Genomic DNA, 18,591 nt, shown 5'->3' with positions numbered 1-18,591 from the left:
TTTTAACAAATTTTTTTCTGATAATATAATAAGAGTTCCTATTTACACAAGTTAATATGTAATAAAAATGTTTGTATTTAGCATCAATATTTAAAGTTTGTCTAATATTTAGTAAAAGCTAAGTAATCTATAAAATATCAAATTAAAATTATTCGGCAACTAATGTTTTCTTATCAACGTTGTTTTAACAAAAATACATTGCATAAGTATAATAAACAATTTTAGAGTTATTTTAACAACTCTCTTTTATGAATTATGTGTTAACATTAATTATGAATCTAGTGTTAATAAACTTTATTACACGACCTACATCAATAGCATCTGAAACAACATACGACTGGTTTCGTCCTTATTAGGACTCTGTAGGCATGCAAAGTTGCGATTAACCGCTGTTGAATTCTAACTAAGTGGTTAGGATAAGTACAAAGTTCTGGAGTGAACGTTTGTGGATAGCTACTGTTTACCGCTTGGTTAGATCTCAACATCTTTTTCTCGCGACTATTCCTGCCTAATAAATAAGGCATCCTAGATCCTAAAGGACGAAACCAGTTGTATGTTGTCTCGGATGCTGTTGTTGTTGGTCGTGTGGTAAAGTTCATTATTCAATGTTAGTGGCGTGAAACATCTAAACTTTGTTGATTATGGCCGAAATAAATACTGGTTGAAACTAATAATAAAAATTAGTTATATAAGTTTTACAATTAAAGTATGTAATCCAAGTTTTTTAAATTGCGGACCAATTTTCTTGAAAAAAACTTTCTTACTGTCTGCAATGCATAGAAAAAATTATTTTTCTTTTGTTTTGATGTAGTTGAATAAATCAAGAAAAATTACTATTTCAAATTAGAATTGTGACAGAATAAGCACTAATATATAACGAGTAATAAAGAAAGTAAAAACCTAATTGAAAGTTTTTACCTCATTTTTATTTATTTTTTTTAGTGTGTTTTTAGCTAAAAAGTACTTCGGAGGCCAAATGTTTTTCTTTTAGGGCAGCATTTGGCCTGCAGGGGTAGTTTGCAGATCCCTGATCTAACCAAAACATCATAAATTTAGGCTATAAAAACTACGTTATAAATGTGTTAGTTGTTTTTTTCATAAAGGTAAACATTTTTTAACATTACTATTATATATTTATAAAAACAAATTATACAGTAATCTTCCTTTATTCTACCAACATATGTTTCTGTGTGTTAACAAATCAACACACTTCAACTGGGTTGTTAATGGGAAAGATAATGTTTTAGTAGAAAAAAAGGTTTATAAGTTTATTGAAATGAAAATTAATGTATCAAGAACAAACTAAACAATAATATATTTTACCGAAAACTAAACAACAAATGCTATTCGATTAATTTATTATCAATAAAAACTTTTTAAAGTATGATTTGTACCGTACATCGTTAGTAAAAAAAATATAACAAATCTTCATAGTTGCTTGTTTAGTTGAGTTACTACTACCTAGTTAGCTATTGACAGCTTTAATACTTATGTTTAAAAATAGTTTTTTTAGCAATTAATTTATACAGTCTGGAGTCACGTATTGTTAAAATGAAAACAAAAACATAAGATCATAATTTCAAAATAAAATCTGTAACCGGAGTCGGTCGGATACTAATTTCATAGATTCGGTAGATCACTATTTTAGTTCTTTATAAAACTATACAAAATATTTTTTTTTTCAATAAACGTTGTACAATAAATGACAGTAAAAAAGGTGTCAAAACTTTTTATAAAATTAAAGTTACAGAAGAAAAAAAAAGTAGTTTGTATCAGGGACGTGTTTAGAATTTTTTCAGTGAGGTAACACAGTTTTTTTTTTGTTCATGCCAAAGTATTTTCTATAATAGCTTCTAATATTATACTTTAGTCCAAGATACATAAAACAGTTTTAAAACACCAGTAAAACAGAATGCAAAACCTTAATAAGTAATCCTGTTCTATAATTTAAAGATTGGCTAACTTTCCTTTTTAGAATGTACTCCGGACATAATAATACAACTTTTATAGAATTTTTACTTTTTTTTACAACAACTTTTAAAACTATGTCATTTTTTCAAAAAAAAAACTTTACTTATAGCAAAAAGCTAGCAGATGGACTTGAATGTTTAGTAAACTAGTTTAAAAGAAATCTATATTAAATTGCCTTTTTATTACTTTTATTCCAGTTTTTTCAGAGGTCGCATAATAAAACCCTTAACCAGTAAAAAACGCCCCTGGTTTATATACTACAAGCTATTTTGAAGTTAAATGGAGTTTTCTGTACACCTAAACCAGTAAACCTTCGAATATTTAACTCAATGGTCTATAACAGTGGTTGGAAGCCTACTATAAATAAAAAACCACATATAACATAAAAGTCCTACGCGGGTGAATTTTTTTTAAAGCTGTTGCAAGCCTGTGTAATTTATGATTCATAGTTTAAAACTGAAAAAATATAAAAACCAACAAAAAGCAGAATTGCAATATAAAAAGCATTACTGTAATGTGTGTATTGATAACCAAACTAAAAGCAGATTTGAAAAAAAAATGTTATTTGAAAAGTTTATTTTAACTAGTTTCACAAGTTGAATTAAGCTAAAAACACGTTGCAGGCTAGATCTGGCTAGCGGGTCCCAGTTTGACAATCCTTGTTTTTATAAAAAACTTCATTAAATTGCAAAGTTAGAACACAGTATATATTTAGAATAAATTTAATATTAGCTATAACGTAATAGTAAGTTAAAAAAAAATCAAGTTGTGATTTTAACTACTTTGAAAACTTTAGATTACAAAGAAAGCAACATTAAAAAGATATTGTAAACCTCTTTTAAATATGTTTTTTGATCAAAAAACATTTAATAAAAACTTCATATATATTTAACATATTTTTGTGTCAAATTGAAATTATGTTACTTAACATGTAAAAATTTTTAAATACTCCAGGTTTTTTCAGATTTTTTAGTGAGTTTTGTTCAAAATTACAGGTTTTTTTTTAAACTTCACAAATTTCAGGTTTTTCTAGGATTTCTAGGCAACCCTGCTTATATTAATTTCAACATTTGAAGAATATAACTTATTGAGCCCATTAGATGTTTGAAGGATATTTTAATCATGCAAATCTCTTATTTTTATTTTAAACTTGTTGTAACTGATACTAAGATTATAAAAAGATATAATAACCTAAAATAACTATTTTGCAAATCCAATAAATTTCCAAATAAAATTTTTATGAGTTTACTCACCACTAATAACACTAGTAATGAGTATTTTATTACTTTGTACTTAACAACAATTAACTCTTTTTTTCAATTATTGCAGTTTAAATTTGCATTTAAAGATACATTCTCGAACTGTCAAAAATAAAACTGTCAAACATTTTTAAGCATAAAATTTTAATTTATAAAAAAAGCAAAAAACAAAAGAAAGGATTAATTGGCTTAATAAAAACAAATATAGGCTTTTACCAGTTTATTATAAGTAAATTAGCAATGTATATTTTTTAAACAAGTAAAATATAAACTATATGAGATCAAGAAAGTCATTGGTCTATTGATTACAATAAGATTTTAGTGCAAAAACGTACAATTAATACAAAACTAATTGCACACAAAATATTGACAACCTTAAATTACATAAGAAGCTAGATAAAATAAGAAATGAAAAACTTTACGCCATAAGATTAAAAGAAAGATAACTGTTTTTTATATTAGTGGGAATTTAAAACAAACTTTATTCAGCATGTAATCAAATAATTATGTCAAACCAAATTCTTCCAATATGCTTCTTGTTGCTTCAGCCTCTTGATTTTCTTCCTGTAAAGCGTCTGAATTCTCTACAGCTCTTAATACTTTACCTTTCGATGTTTCTTGAATTTCTCCTAAAAACTCATATTATTTTCATGATTGTACTTGACTTATTATTAACAGTATTATAACCTATAAAACTATACTTTTACGCTCTTTTACAACATAAAGTTAAACATAAAATTTTAGATTTTTAGATTTTTTTAATTTAAGACTAACTGAACACGAATTACAACATCAATTTTCAAAAAATTTTCTTAATTACAACATCATTACTTACCCTTAACAAGCTCTACCTTTGTCTTTTATATTTAAAACTTTTTTTCAATAATTTAAATTTAAATAGTTTGTATGATGAATTTCTGTAACAACGTAATTAGTAGTTACATTATAATATTACGTCCTTCAAATCATAAGTGTTAACAAGCAGAATATTGTATAAGCTCTAATTCAGTTTTAATTAAACAGTTTAATTAATGTTTTTTTTCTATTAGGTATTTAAATATATAACACAAACATACATTCTATAAATTAAGCCACAATTTTAATCCAGCTAATAATTTTAAGCTTTTTTAGTAGAAAATGTTCACAAACTCTTTAAAAACACTAAATTAAAAAATATAATTTTAAAACTTTATTTTAAAATTCATTACTTTATTAATTTATAATAAACTTAACCTTAATTAAGTTTTAATAGGTATTTAATAGTATCAGAAGGTTATATAAGTAATAACATAAATAGTTCACTTTAAATAACAAGATAAAATTTTAAACACTTTTAAGTAAATTTAACTACCAATCAAAAGAAACGTTTAAACATTGATAAAACTTGTTTTAATTAAAAACTTAACATTATATCTTTGTATAGTAAAAATAATATGTGTTTAATTTTGTTTATTTTTGTACTAATTTGTTTTAAGTGTCTTTTGTTTATTTTGTATCATTTTAAGGTAAATTTTTAGTATTTCTATAACTTTATTGTAGTCTGCAAAGCTGTACGTCACCAAAACAATGAAACTTTTATAATATTTAGGAAAATACTTTTATTTTATCAGACTTAAATTAAAAAATTAATAAATGTATTCAATTTTCTATTTGATTATAAATTGATTGAATATAATTTGTCTAATTAAAAAAAGCAGCAATAAGCATAGTTTGCCCATCATAATGTAAAACTATTTTCTTATGAAACAACTTCGACTTCTATAACAACCAATTAGTACAAAAACAAGGTTGAAAGTACCTGCAATCAAAAACTCGTCCAAAATAAAGTAAGCTTTTTCGAAGTTGAAGATAATGTCTAGCTCACAAACGCTTCCAAAATACTTGTCAAGAATTTCCACATATCTGTGAATTACTTCTAATGTTATCAGCTCATTGTCAGACTCCTCAATTGCACAGCAGAAAAACAAAGATGCATACCTCTTGTACACTATCTGTTATTAAAAAGAAAATAATAAATATTTTTAGAATTATGTATTTTGACATAAGTAGGCAAGGCATGGCCGCTGGGATGAATCTATCCGCTCAACAAAAGCTTTTAGCCTGCAAAGAATCGTTTAACTTGAAAACAACTCGTGCAAATCAAACGCACTTTATTAAATAATAACTAATAAAATTAATATTTTCTTGGTTTTATTTTTAGTATATAGTAGAGTTGTATGTAATAATAAACAATTATTTCATAACTAATTTACCTTGGAAGGCTTTTTGAAATTACTATACTAAAATTTTTAAAACTATTCAGCCCGCAAAGACTTTTCTAGACAAGTCTAGACAACAAAAGACTTTTTTAGTAAATCTGGTTTAGCCCATTAAATAGAAAAGTTGACCACCCCTAGTTTAATGTTTTAAAAATTTTTATAAGTATAGTATTTTTATAAATTAATGACTGTGTAACAATTTCATGCACTATGCTATTATAAACTAAAATATAGATTCAAGTAAAACTTTTACATTTTTTTTTATTAATCTTATATATTTAACATACTTTGACATTAACTAAGTTCACTTTGATAAACATATTACTAAAATAGCATTTAATTTTGAGAGATAAATTTCCTGATATTTAGCTTTTGCATTTGTCACTCAGACTGACTTTTTGTTTTAAAGAGTGGTACTAAGTTAAACCTTATACTTATATAATAGTTATTAACACAAAAAATATATATGTTGTTAGAAAACATATTTTACTAAAAACAAAATGATTAAAGCTAAGAAAACTAATCTGAGATTCATAAAAATAAAAGTTATCCTGAGACCATTCTTATATCCAAAAAGTTAACCTGAGTGACAGATGCAAAAGTTAAACATCAGGAAATTGATAGTTTAAAGTTAATTTCTATTTAGTGATTTTTTATAAAAATAAGCTAGTTAACGTCTGTAGAATACCTAAGTTCATCAACCAAAAAATGTTTTGGAGTTACATCAATCCAGTCTGAGTTTATACAAAAACTGAAAAAATACTACTTATTAAGTTTAAAAACCAAAAGTAAAAAATTGAAACAATATTAAACCCATTAAAACTAACCTCAAATTCAAAAAAAAAAACAACCAAACTAACTTGTGTTTTTCAAAAGAAAAATCAAACTACCTAAAGTTATATTGAGTAGCCTGAGTGCACTATGTGTGTAGCAACCCTATGGTAGCTTAAATAAAACTCTTGAAAATAAGTATTAATTCTAAAAAACAAGTCCACCCTTATGGCGGCCTTAAATCAGGGGTCAAAAAATAGGAACGGGTCTAAATTGAACAAAGACAAAGTTGAACGAGTGCCCAAAATTGAACAAAGACGTATTTGCACCCAGGGTCAATTTTGCACAAAAGTAAAAAAATAGAGTAAAAAAATAATAATAATAAAAAAAGAATAAAAAACTAAAAAGTAATTTAATAAAAAAAAAAGAAAAAAGTTACTGACAGATGGTAAGGGTTAGGGGTAACAGTGATAATAATAACAAAAAAATAGCTAATAAAAATTATTTTTTTTTTTTTTTTAAATTGATTAAAGAAAAAAACGCTACAGACTGAGGGTAAGCGTTAGGGGTAACAGTGATAGTAAAAAAATAAAAATAATAATAATAAATTTTAAAAAAAAATTAAAAAAAAATTTAAGGAAATAGAAATTAAAGAAAAATTTATTTAAAAAAAAAATAATTTACCGACAAAGGGTAAGGGTTAGGGGTAACAGTGATAAAAAGAAAAATTAATAAATTTAATAAAAAAAAAATAGAAGGTAGAAATAAAAAAAACTTAACAGGTGCAAAATTCTCTTAACTCGTGCAAAAGTATCTTTGTCCAAAAGTATCTTAGTGCAATTTTATCTTTGTGCAATTTTATCCCCTCGAGCAATAGTATCTGTGTTCAATTTTGTGCACTCGTGCAATTTTTTCCCATTGTGCAATTTAGTACGCTCGTGAAATTTAGACAGCTACCCCAGAAAACTATAGCCCAATAAAGGTGAAATTCTTTTAAAACTTTTGAAACTCACACTACATATTCAAGGTTTTCTGATGAAGAGTAGAAAAGCTCACCTTGTAACCAAAATAACAACTGCTCTTGTAGATGTTTTTATTTTCAAATTTTAGCCCACAACCACTAAATGCCTACTGACCCCTACCTTAAGAGAACAGAGACATGATCATTGTTTAATTAAATATTTCTAATTATTCAAATAAACTTGAGTTAAGGCCATAGGGGGGGGGGTAAACCATGTTTTTTAGAAGTTGATCTTATTTTAAAGAGTTTTTTCTAAGCTTCAAGATGCTTTTTATTGTTTTAAAAAATTCAAATCATTTTTTGAGATATGACTAGTCAAAGTCGGGCCGCATAATAGGTTCCCTATAGGTAGGGAAAACTAAAACAGCAAAAAAAAGACAATTTCATTCAAAATCTATCTCCTCCTACATTTTTCAAGCAATCTTCTTAAAACTTTCACAGTCTAATCTTTATACAATAACAAAAAAACGTTACTTTGGAATTTAAAAAAAATTTAGTAAACATTTTTTTTTTGAAAAAAAAACACTTTTTTTTTTAATTTTTGAGATAAAATTTTTATTCTTTTAAGTTATTTAAATTCTAAAGTAACGTTTTTTCCTTTTATTATAAGGAATGTTTCCTGAAAATTTGAAGAAGATTGCTTGAAAAATGAAGGAGGAGATAGATTTTTGGTGAATTTTAAAATTTCCGATAAAATTGACCCCAAAAAATTTGCTGTCCATACGTTTATATTGGAAAGTTTTTACAAAAAACTAAATATCTCAAAAGTTAAATGATATTTTTGAATTCCATAAAAACTGGCTTGTAGTTTGTACTTAAAGCTTTCATATAAAAGCTAAAGTTAATTTTTGTAAAAAAAATGTGGGACCCCCCCCTATACCCTTAATCTATACTATCCAATAATTTTTTAAATAGTCTTAATTATATCATTTTTATTATTTTGAAACTTGGGAAAGTAAGTCTGAAGGAGTAGTATTTTTCTTAATTAAAGTTGTTTTATATTCAAGTACTACTACACTTGGTAGTTAAAATTTTAATTTTAAAAAGAAGTTTTATAATTTCTATTTAATGGAAACATTAATTTACATAGTACTTATTTTATGCAACTGATACTCGTTTCAGAGTGAAAATAGTTTAACACAGTTGAATAAAGCAAGTTCTGTTCAAAATGTATTTAATATTGTATGTTCTATTGAACTTGTTTTGTTAAGATCTTTAATATTAGCAATTAATATTAGCAAATATTTTTTGAACAATCGTTATTTATTATTTGTATTTAGTTATCATTAACTTAATGACAAACTCCTATAAAAAACTAGATTAATTTGTAATAACATCTTGATCATAATAAGCAGTTTTAAAAATTTTTATTAGCATAAACTAAAACAGATTTATTTAACCTTTTTTAAAGCCATGCACAATGAATCACTTGAAAATAAATTTTGTTCACACTGGACTATAAGAAATATAAGTTTACTAACAAATGTTATTTTTGATTTTGAGCATCTTAGTATATAAGTAATGCTTAAGAACTATTTATCTATGTTATAATTAGCAAATTAGCTTTTTTAAGAGAATTTGGCAAAACTAGCCATTTAAGAACCTCTTTTTCAGTTACTAATGTTATATTATGCACAGAAAAATAAATTCTTTACACGCTAGTGTTCACAGGTGCACACACACGTTGAAGACCACTAAACTAAAATGTCATGCATGAATTTAAATAAGTGTAAATTTTAGAGTTGATTATAAATAGTTAAATTTGTATCAACACACTAACTATGTTAATTCTTATAGTTCTATTTTAAAAGTCAACAATAACTTAACTATATTTTTCAAATTTTCAAATTGATCAATATTCACTTTAAATTGGTCTCCACAAACTGTGTACGTAGAATATTGTTAAAATTTTTATTTAACATATACTTGAATTTAATTTTTAACAATTAAAATTAAGATCTTTAAACTTTTAGAATGGCTAACTTTTAAATTACGCCAATCCAAAAAGTTAGACATTTTTGGTCTCCGTGCAAGTACAACATTGACAAGCTCTCTGGTGATCTTTTTTCTCTCCTTGTCTCCTATAGCATTGAACCATTTTTGCAACCTAACTTTGCCTTGACGGCTAAACAATAGCATAAACTTCATCATCTTTGTATTTAAAGAATTAAAAAAACTGTAATAAAACTTTTTTTTATTCATCAATTTTTGATTAACTTTTTTAAGTTAAGTTTGAAACATATATTTATTTTGGTAAGTTGGGTTTGGTTTTTATTAATTTAACTTTGAATACTAATTTTTTATTTAAAAAAAACAATATACTTTAAAACATTTTTCACAACTTAAATTAATTATGTAAAGTTAATTTAGGTGTTTTTTTTAGTTTAAGTCTTTGTTAAAACTATAAAAAGCTTTCAATTTAAGTTATTTTTTATAGCTGCCACTTTTTAAAAAAAATGTATTACTCTCAAAAAAAAATTAAAAAATTTGAATTCTATTTTGACTATAACATGGTTGCCACTCTTTGAGTCAAAAAATCTTCCCTGAGTGACCAGAAACTTCCCTGAGTAACCTTAAACTTCCCTGAGTTTCCCTGAGTTTTTTCAAATACTTAAAATTTTTATTATTTATTTAATATTACAATGTTAATTCTAAGAATATTGAAGGACTAGTCGCAAAGCTAAAAAATTTCTAAAATGAACTTAAAAATAAATAAAAATAAACCTTTTTGAACAAAATATTGAAACTGGATTAACTAAATCTCATTCTAAACCTAGAAAAAATTTTCCCTGATATTTTTTAAAAAATGTTAAAATTTCCCTGAAATTTTTAGAAAAAAACAAAACTGCCCTGAGTTTCTCTGAGTTAAAATAAAAGAATCAAAATTCCCTGAGTTTCTCTGAGATTTTCAACTTGAAAATTCTCTGAGTTGCCCTGAGTTCCCTGAGTGAGTGGCAACCCTGCTATAACTTACTTTGAGGCATTTAAATGTGGTATATTTTTTTAATGTTTTAACTTTGCTGTTAGATAATATACTTTTAGTTTACCACATAATAAGGTTTCTATACTATAAATAAAAAACTAGCCTGATATTGACACCAAAAACTAATGTTACACAATTTTTAAACTTTTTTTAGTTGCAGTTTGAAGCTGTTTGAGTGAGCTTCATAGTAAAACATAATAAATGGTATTATATAGACGACTGCAAGCTTCTTGGTTGCAACTGGTTTACAATTTTCGATAAAAACACAACTTGGGTCTCAGTCCTACTGAAAGCTTGTGGTCTGAAGCCCCAAATGGCATGATTAAAACTTAATGTTAGCTATGAGTGAAATATTATATAAAAAAATATATCAATTTTAAATTAAAAAATCAGTAAAAACAAAAAACAAAACTTATAAACAATTGAAACTTGAAATTTTTTTAAAAAGTTCAGGGTTCAATCAAACAAAATACTTGTGAAAGTCTATTGAGCCTAAGCCTGGACTTTGGTGTGCCATGAAATATTTCTATACTTTTTACTGACATTCCTTAATTTTGACAAATTGCCATCAAAAAAAAACTGCTTTAGCTTAGCCAGCTTAAGCCTACTAGAGTATGAACCCTGACAGTTTCATCAAAAACAAACTATATGTTTTGTTTTTTGTATATGTGTTGACCACTTTTGATATTGCAACATTCAATAGTCTTTAATGCACTTATTAGGACCAGTTTGCCATCAGATCACACAGCTAATTTTGTAATAGATTTGACATCAATACTTAACTTTTTTTTTAATAACACCTGTCTTGTTTAGATTAAATGTTGAAACTGTAATTCAAACTGTACAGATTAAATGTACTATAAGGCTTAAAAATGTGCAAACTATATAGCCCTTTTATCAAGCTTCAACTAAGCCTAAGCAAGTTACAAACTTGTTACAAAAAACTTAAAAAATCATTAGTTTATTATCAAAATAAACGTTTTGAAATCTGAACATCATTTTCTGCTGATTCGTTTATTTTTTTTACTACCTTTAAAATGTTAAATTCAATAACAAATAAATGAATAAAAAAAATCTGAGTTACAATTTTATGTAACTAAAAGTGCATTGTATATACTCAATCATATTTATTCCAACTCAGCATGTGTAGAACACCTCTGTTTAGGGGAGAGTCTATTCTTATCAATATCAATAAAATCCCCTTTTATATAAGTTCTTTACAGCAATTTTCCAGGGCTATTTAATTTGAAACACATAAAGACTTAATGGCTAAAATAAAATTTTTGCATTTAACTTATACCTAAAGGTACAGAATAATTTTAAACAAAAACTTAGCCAACTTAAAAAAGTAGTATAGACTTGTTTTAGTGTCATAATTGTATCTTTCTTTTGAATGTTAAAAAATTATTGTTTTAAATAACTGAAAAACTCCTTAAGTACACTACAAAGAAGAAAGTATCTGGCTAACAGGACTGTTATGAAAATAATAATTTATAAAGATAAGTTGTAAGATAACAATGTCTTTTGTAAACTAAGTTTACAATTATTAGGTTCAATTAAAAGTGGTCAAAGTTGTTCAATAAATACATTTAAATGATCACAAAAAAACATACCATAAACATTTTAATGTTTGTCCAAAAATTTAAAACTTATCCTACTTTTTGAGTCCTAACGTTTAAAAAACAAAAGTGTTTTGGATAAAAATTTGTATTCTTTTCAAAAATCATTCACTTTTTTTTTTCGAATTTTTTTATTTGTAATCTTAATAAAGCTAATTTGTTTATTGAAAATACTTTTTGAACTCGTCATCTTTAAATATAACGTATTTGCATTTACAGACTAGAAATGCATATTTTCGTAAAACTTTATTTTATGCAAATAATTTTTTTTGGTTGCTTGTTTATTTAAACATATTTTATTTGATTAAGAGTTATTTTGAATAACTTATGGTTTAGATTATTTTGTTATTAAAAAAAAGTAAACTTGAGTTGACAACCTTAGTTTAGATATTAAAATTACTAATAGAAATAATACTAATATAAAAGTACACTAAAACCATTTATACTAATAAAACTTTTTAAGTTTAGTTATTCTGTTTTTAAACCTTTTAATAGTATTGCGCTCATAACCACTAGTAGATAAAACAATTTAAACGTTTTGCAACCGCTTATTTAGAAGTTACTTGTAAAACTAGTATCTTAACTACATTGAAAATCATTTAATTCTTTTTAAAATTATTTTACTTGAAATTATTTATACTACTTTGCTTTTATACTTTAGTTTAGTAGTTTTATTTAAAAAATAAGTCTAAATAAAAATAGAATACAAATCAATAGTTTAAACACTTGCATACTATATTTTCTTATTTTTATAAAGCATTTACACACTACACAAAAAAAATCATAAAAAATAGTTCAAAAAATGTATAAAATTTAAGTTTTTGTTTTACTTTTAATCAACAAATGATTAGCAATTGATAGAAATAGAATTAAAGGTTTGGATATCGATCTAGTCGGATTCTAACTTAAAAATAGAATCTTTTGAAAAAAAAAAGATCCGGATCCGAGTGATCACTAAAGCTACTTTAATCGTGCTGTCTCCTTCCACTTTTACACCAGTTTATTGTTTTTTTTTAACAACATTCTAATGTAAAAATATTTACAGCTTTTTTTCGCCTTCCTAGTTATAACAAATCATAAAATATAATTTAATTATACAGTTTTAAAATTAAAACATTTAGAATTTTATCTTAGGGATATTTTTCTGCACCACCAACATCTTTAGACCGGCAAAAATATTTAATTTCTCCACCACAACTTAAAAACAAGAATATATTTTTAAGCTTAAGAACTCAATGTATTAATGTGTTTTGATATTGTAGATCGTTTTCTACTTTAAACTAAAGTTTATGTTAAAATTCTTTTTTTTTGTTGTTTTTTATGTTTAAAGCTTTATGCTAAGTTGGACATATTTTTTTTACAACTTTGTTTCTTTTCTAATTGAAGACTTTACTTTTATTAATACTATTTATTTATTTATGAGTCTATGTTTTTGAGTTGTACTTTGTTTATAACTGTAAACAATGTGCAAAAACAAGTCTTTTTTTCGTTTTTGTACCAGTAAAAGTTGAACATTCAGTTAAACTTCGAACTTTTTTACTTTATTTGTGTGTTGTTTTTTATTTTAAGCAGTCACTATAGTCGACGCTTTATTCAATTTCATCTTACAGCTACAAATAACACAATCAAAATTTATTGTAAATGTAGCTAGTTATAATATCAAATAAAAAAAAGAAATCCAATGTATGTAGCTTTTCTTCTTAAAAGACGTTAATTTTTTTGTTCGTTTCAAAAAAAAGTTTTTAAATTTTACCTATATATTTATTTACTAGCACAAAAAAAAATTGTTCAAACTTTGAAAATATGTTATTATTGTTGTTGAAACTTTTGAATTATATTTTTAGTCATATAAAGTTCAACTATTATGTGTAAGCTTTTATTCTATTTACATTAAAAAAAAACTTAAATTTTTTAGGTTTTGGCCGGATCGTAGTCAGAAAAAAAAGTACGGATTCGGCCGGAACTTAGTTTAAAAACAGATCCGTATCCAGCTGGATCCTTAATTTATGCACCCAGTAGATCACTAATACAAATAGATACTATTGTTATTAATAGTTTTGAACTTTTTTTAAGCAGTCTTTGATTTTTTAAACTATACTGTAAAAAGACGAAAAAGAAGTAGATCAAAAAGTTAATAGTACCTTAAATGTGAAACTTTTTGAAAAATTAAGCAATTGCCAAGTGATGCATATTTTGTGAAAATTTATCAGTACCTTTCCCTGTAAAAATATAATGTTCTGCTAAGGTAAAGCTAGCAGGTGAAATACTTTTAAACTTCTTTTGCTAGTAGCTAATACTGATAATCATAGTTTAATTAAATAGTTATTATGCTATCATTGTTACTGTTTTTTAAAGCTTCTATTGTCTGTTGTGATATAATTATGGGTATTATATAAAATATTAAATTACAGTTGTGAGTTATTTAAACATACTTGTAATGACATCGTTTGCTAATAGTTATAGTTGTAAGTCTGTCTCTTTAACTTTTGTTAACATGCAGTTTTCATTTACTAACTTAACTTAATTTTTCCTTATATTTTTTGTCATGTGAGTTTTGTAATTTAGTATGATTCAGGGTTCGTGCGCGTCAGGCTAAGTCAGGCTAAATCAGGCTAAATCAGTTTTTTTGAAAAAAGTCGAAAAACGTCAGGCTAAATCAGTTTTTATGTTTAAAAATTTGAGAATCTTAATTTTTGTCAGTTCAAATGCATGAAATTTTTTTAATTAAGAATAAATTGAGATGTGAATTTATTTCTAAATAAAGATTTAGTTATTAAAGACAAAATCAGTCAGTATTTGTAAAAATAAGTGCTTAAAACCTTTTGTTGAATCTATAAAATAATTTTAAGAATCTTCATTATTTTGTTTTTAGTAGATTATATGCGTCATAATTATAAAAATTCATAAAAAAGTACAGTTTAAACATTACAGTTTAGTTCAACAACTTAGCTGTGTGTCTGAATTTGTTTACATGAGCTTTGTTTTTCAGAGCGTAGTTGGTTAAACTGTTTTAATTTCTAATATAAAGGCTTTATACCAAATACTTATTAGATTAATACTCTTAGCAGTTTGTTCATCTTTTTTTTTTTTTGTTCATTCAAAGTTATTAGAGATATTTACAAGACTAAAACTTAGCTTAAAGATATAAGTTTCATAAGTAGTAGAATCATATTTTGCAAGTTAATGAGTTGATAGTAACTTTTATTTTACTCTTTTTAAATGTTTCAGTTTATTATAAGGCTTAGATAATTTTACTTAGCAAAATAGAGCTTATTTTAAAATTTAGTTTTTTTATTTAAAAAGTTCAAATTAAGTGATAAAAGCATGTATTTTAAAATCAGGTATATGATAAACTTATTGTTTTCAAAATTATGTTGTTAATGATTAGATAAGTTTTAAGAGTCCAGATCATGTGTTTAATACTTATCTTTATGTATTCGTTTAAAAGGATTCTTTGAAATAACATATGTAATATCATGATTAGCTTAATTAGTTATTTTAAAAATTAAGATGCTTTAATGATAACATAAAGTTTTTGAGAGATGTGTTTAATTACATTTTGTTTCTCTTTTACAGACTTATTCACATTTCTGTTTTAATAAAAGCTTCTGGTCCAGTCATGTAACTTTTAATTGACGAATTCAAGTACTAATTGACACGAACCCTGTATATGGGTGATAATAGCTGGATGTAACTAAGCCCCAAAATTTAATAAAGGTATAATTCATTAAAGCAGAAATTACAATGACCAGTTAAAAATATTCAAGTTGCTGGGTAAGCGATTGATAGATGTTGAAAAATAATTCATTTATATTTTTATTTTCTTTAAAAGTAGTTTTGGGAATACTTTTATTGTGTTAATTTGCTAATTGAGACCCCCCGATACCCAAAATGCCTTCTGAAGGTGATTTTTTCTACTTTGAAAAAATGTCAGGCTAAATTGGTCTCTGTCAGGCTAAATGAAAAGGAATTTCGCGCACGAACCCTGATGATTATTATTTTTATTTATTAATCTTTTTTAACTTTATTAAATAATTGTTAAGTTTATTTTAAAGTAACAAAGTATTTGAACATGTATAGTTGAAACTTATTTTGATTATTTATATTTTTAAGTTAGATTTAACTGTTCAAAATATAGGTTTAATCGTTTGCTTTACCCTCCTATAATTCTTCACACCTTAATGTCTTAAGTTCCAAGTTTAATTGGAAGCCTGTATTTAAATCACAGATAAACCATGCTTTTTTTACATACTAAGTCCAAGAGAGCTAGTAGGTTTTTTACTGCAGGTTTATACTTAGCATATGGCCACTTTTTTGTTTTACATATTAACTTTCATATATAACACAGTTTACTTATTAAACATTTAAAATATCTGTATGGGATATTTAATTTGAACACCCAACTGCTACTTTATCAATCAATTATTTTTTTATATTTTTATAATTATTTAACACAGTATATATGTAATATAAGTCATTGTGAACTTATGTATGTAGCTGCAACTTAATTATTGGTCAGTACTTTATAAGCTCAATAACAAGTTTGGTTTTTTTTTGTGTTTTGATTTCTTAAATTTTAATTTTTTTCAATTTTTATTTTTACATTTGAACTAAATCTGCTTCCTAATTGTATATAACTTTGGTTAAATCTTTACAAGCATTGATATATAATATACATGTTACATCTAGTTTCTGTGACTTTTATTGTCTTTGCCGTTGTTAAGTTTTATTGATTTACTAACTAATGGTTGATGTTTTATTTTTGTTCAAAATAGATTACAAACATAAAAACAAAATTTGCAATACAAATTAAACAGTCGAAATAACCTCATTTATATTGTGACTTAATTATTAGATGTAATGAATGTATTTCGTTCATTCATTAACAACAGTAAATTTGAACCAGTTATTCTTTCCATTTAACGTGAGTGTTTTGATTATATTATGATTTGTTGTTTTGTTGTGTATTTTAGTTTACTTTACTTGTTTTAGACTTAATAATTACAAATACTATATAGTTTTATAACAGTCGGATTTAATATGAAGTATTTTACCTATTATTAACTATTATCTGTAGAAATTATTTTATTTTAATGAAAAACATGTATACACCCATTTTATTCTATGCTTCTATTCTTTCATTACAGTAATTATTTTCTATAGAACCCAGTTGAAGTGTGTTGATTCGTTAACACACAGAAACATATATTGGTACAATAAAGGAAGATTACTGTAAAATTTGTTTTTATTTAAGTTAGATTTATTAAGTAATTTTTTAATTACTAAAGTAGATGTTAAATTTTTTTCTTAATTTAAAAAAAAAAAAAACTACTTTTATAAGTGTGATTTATTTGTTTATATTTTATACATGTATCTAGTATTTATTAGTGTGATGAATAATTATTGTAACTGAGTAGTTTACATATTACAAGTGTAAGAAAATACTGAATGATTTTGCTTTTTTTGTACTTTATCTGTAGATCTTATTATAGTAGGTTATGCTCCTCAGTAAATGTTTATACTCATGTTTTTAAATAAACAAAAGGAAAATATGTTAGTTATAGCAATTTCACTACTTCTCTCTTTTGTTTTATTATTGACCTTTTTATTGCATTTCTCAGGGTTGCTCTTGTAGAGAGGGCAACAAGAAAAGTTTTAACTCACATGATCATAAAAATCAAACTAGGGTATATAATTTAAAAGGATGCCACCTTAACTGTTACAGTTGATAAAATTTAAAATTAGTGATATAATTTTTTCAAAGGTTCTGTTTTAGATATGGTTTGAACTATATTTATTAGTAACTACTTTATTTAAAACTTACTGACTTCATATTCTTTAATAAGGATAGGCAGTACTTGGGTGATGTTTCCTGGACTTATGAATCCATATGATTTGGATGTGTTTTTGCTTGATTAAGAAAAATCTAAAAAAAAATTGCAAAAGAAAAAGTATGCCGCCCAAAAATCTAATTTTGACCCTGAAAATCACTTTGTTTTGGATATTTTGACTTAAACAGTAATAAAATCATTTATACATGTCCTTGACTTATAATTTATATCTAAAATGGAGGCTTATACTTATTGACATAGATTTAAAGACATATTAAGGGCATATGGGGGGGGGGGGGTCCACCTTGATTTTTATAAGTTGATTTTTATATTTTATAAAGTTTTATTTGAGCTATTAGACATTTTTAACTGCTTGAAAAAATTCAAAAAATTTTTTGAGATATGAGCAATCAAAGTTGGTGACCTCAATAGGTTCCTAATAGAAGGCGCAAACTAAAAATCTATCTCCTCCTTCATATTTTAGCAATCTTCTTCAAGTTTTCACAGAAAGTGTATTATTAGATTTTAAAAAGATTGAATGTGGGATTTTTTTTTATTTTGAAAAATAAAATTAAAAAAAAAAAAAAAACTAACAATTATTTTTTATCTAAAATTTTTATTTTTTAATATTTTATAAAATTCCAACATTCAAAGTCTCTTAAACTATAAAATGAACCTTTCCTAAAAATTTAAGGTCTCTAGCTCAAAAAATGAATGAGAAGATAGGTTTTTAGTGATTTTTTAAATTTCCAAGAAAATTGACCCCTAAAAATTTGCGGTCTATACGTTTGTATTGGAAACTTTTTATAAAAATTACAATATCACAAAAGTTTAATAAGGTTTTTTAGTACTATAAAAACTGGCTTGTAGTTTTTACT

The 18,591-nt window shown here is 25.0% G+C and overlaps 1 protein-coding gene across 1 annotated transcript; it reads right to left on the bottom strand.

The window, feature by feature from the left end:
* Nucleotides 1–3,451: 3,451 nt before the first annotated feature.
* On the bottom strand, nucleotides 3,452–9,451 carry LOC145849276 (AP-1 complex subunit sigma-2-like). The gene is made up of 3 exons (XM_082954431.1): nucleotides 9,264–9,451; nucleotides 5,029–5,221; nucleotides 3,452–3,859 (listed from the first exon to the last, which is right to left on the bottom strand). The coding sequence occupies exons 1-3, from the start codon at nucleotides 9,429–9,431 to the stop codon at nucleotides 3,735–3,737; spliced, it is 486 nt and encodes a 161-aa protein (XP_082810557.1). The 5' UTR covers nucleotides 9,432–9,451; the 3' UTR covers nucleotides 3,452–3,734.
* Between the last annotated feature and the right edge of the window lie 9,140 nt (nucleotides 9,452–18,591).

Source organism: Thalia democratica, chromosome 1 (assembly GCF_965202585.1).
Source record: "Thalia democratica chromosome 1, ktThaDemo2.hap1.1, whole genome shotgun sequence".
NCBI lineage: Eukaryota > Metazoa > Chordata > Thaliacea > Salpida > Salpidae > Thalia > Thalia democratica.
The sequence above is the reverse complement of the archived record's forward strand: the minus strand, read 5'-3'. Positions and strand labels throughout refer to the sequence as shown.

Bases quoted from the DNA above. Each gene is read 5' to 3' on its own strand.
- LOC145849276 (XM_082954431.1), bottom strand. From the start codon at position 9,431: ATGATGAAGTTTATGCTATTGTTTAGCCGTCAAGGCAAAGTTAGGTTG. The intron at 5,222-9,263 runs GTTAGCCATTCT...TTTTAATAACAG, and splicing joins TGGATTGGCGTAATTTAAAA to ATAGTGTACAAGAGGTATGC. The intron at 3,860-5,028 runs GTACTTTCAACC...ATGAGTTTTTAG, and splicing joins GGACGAGTTTTTGATTGCAG to GAGAAATTCAAGAAACATCG.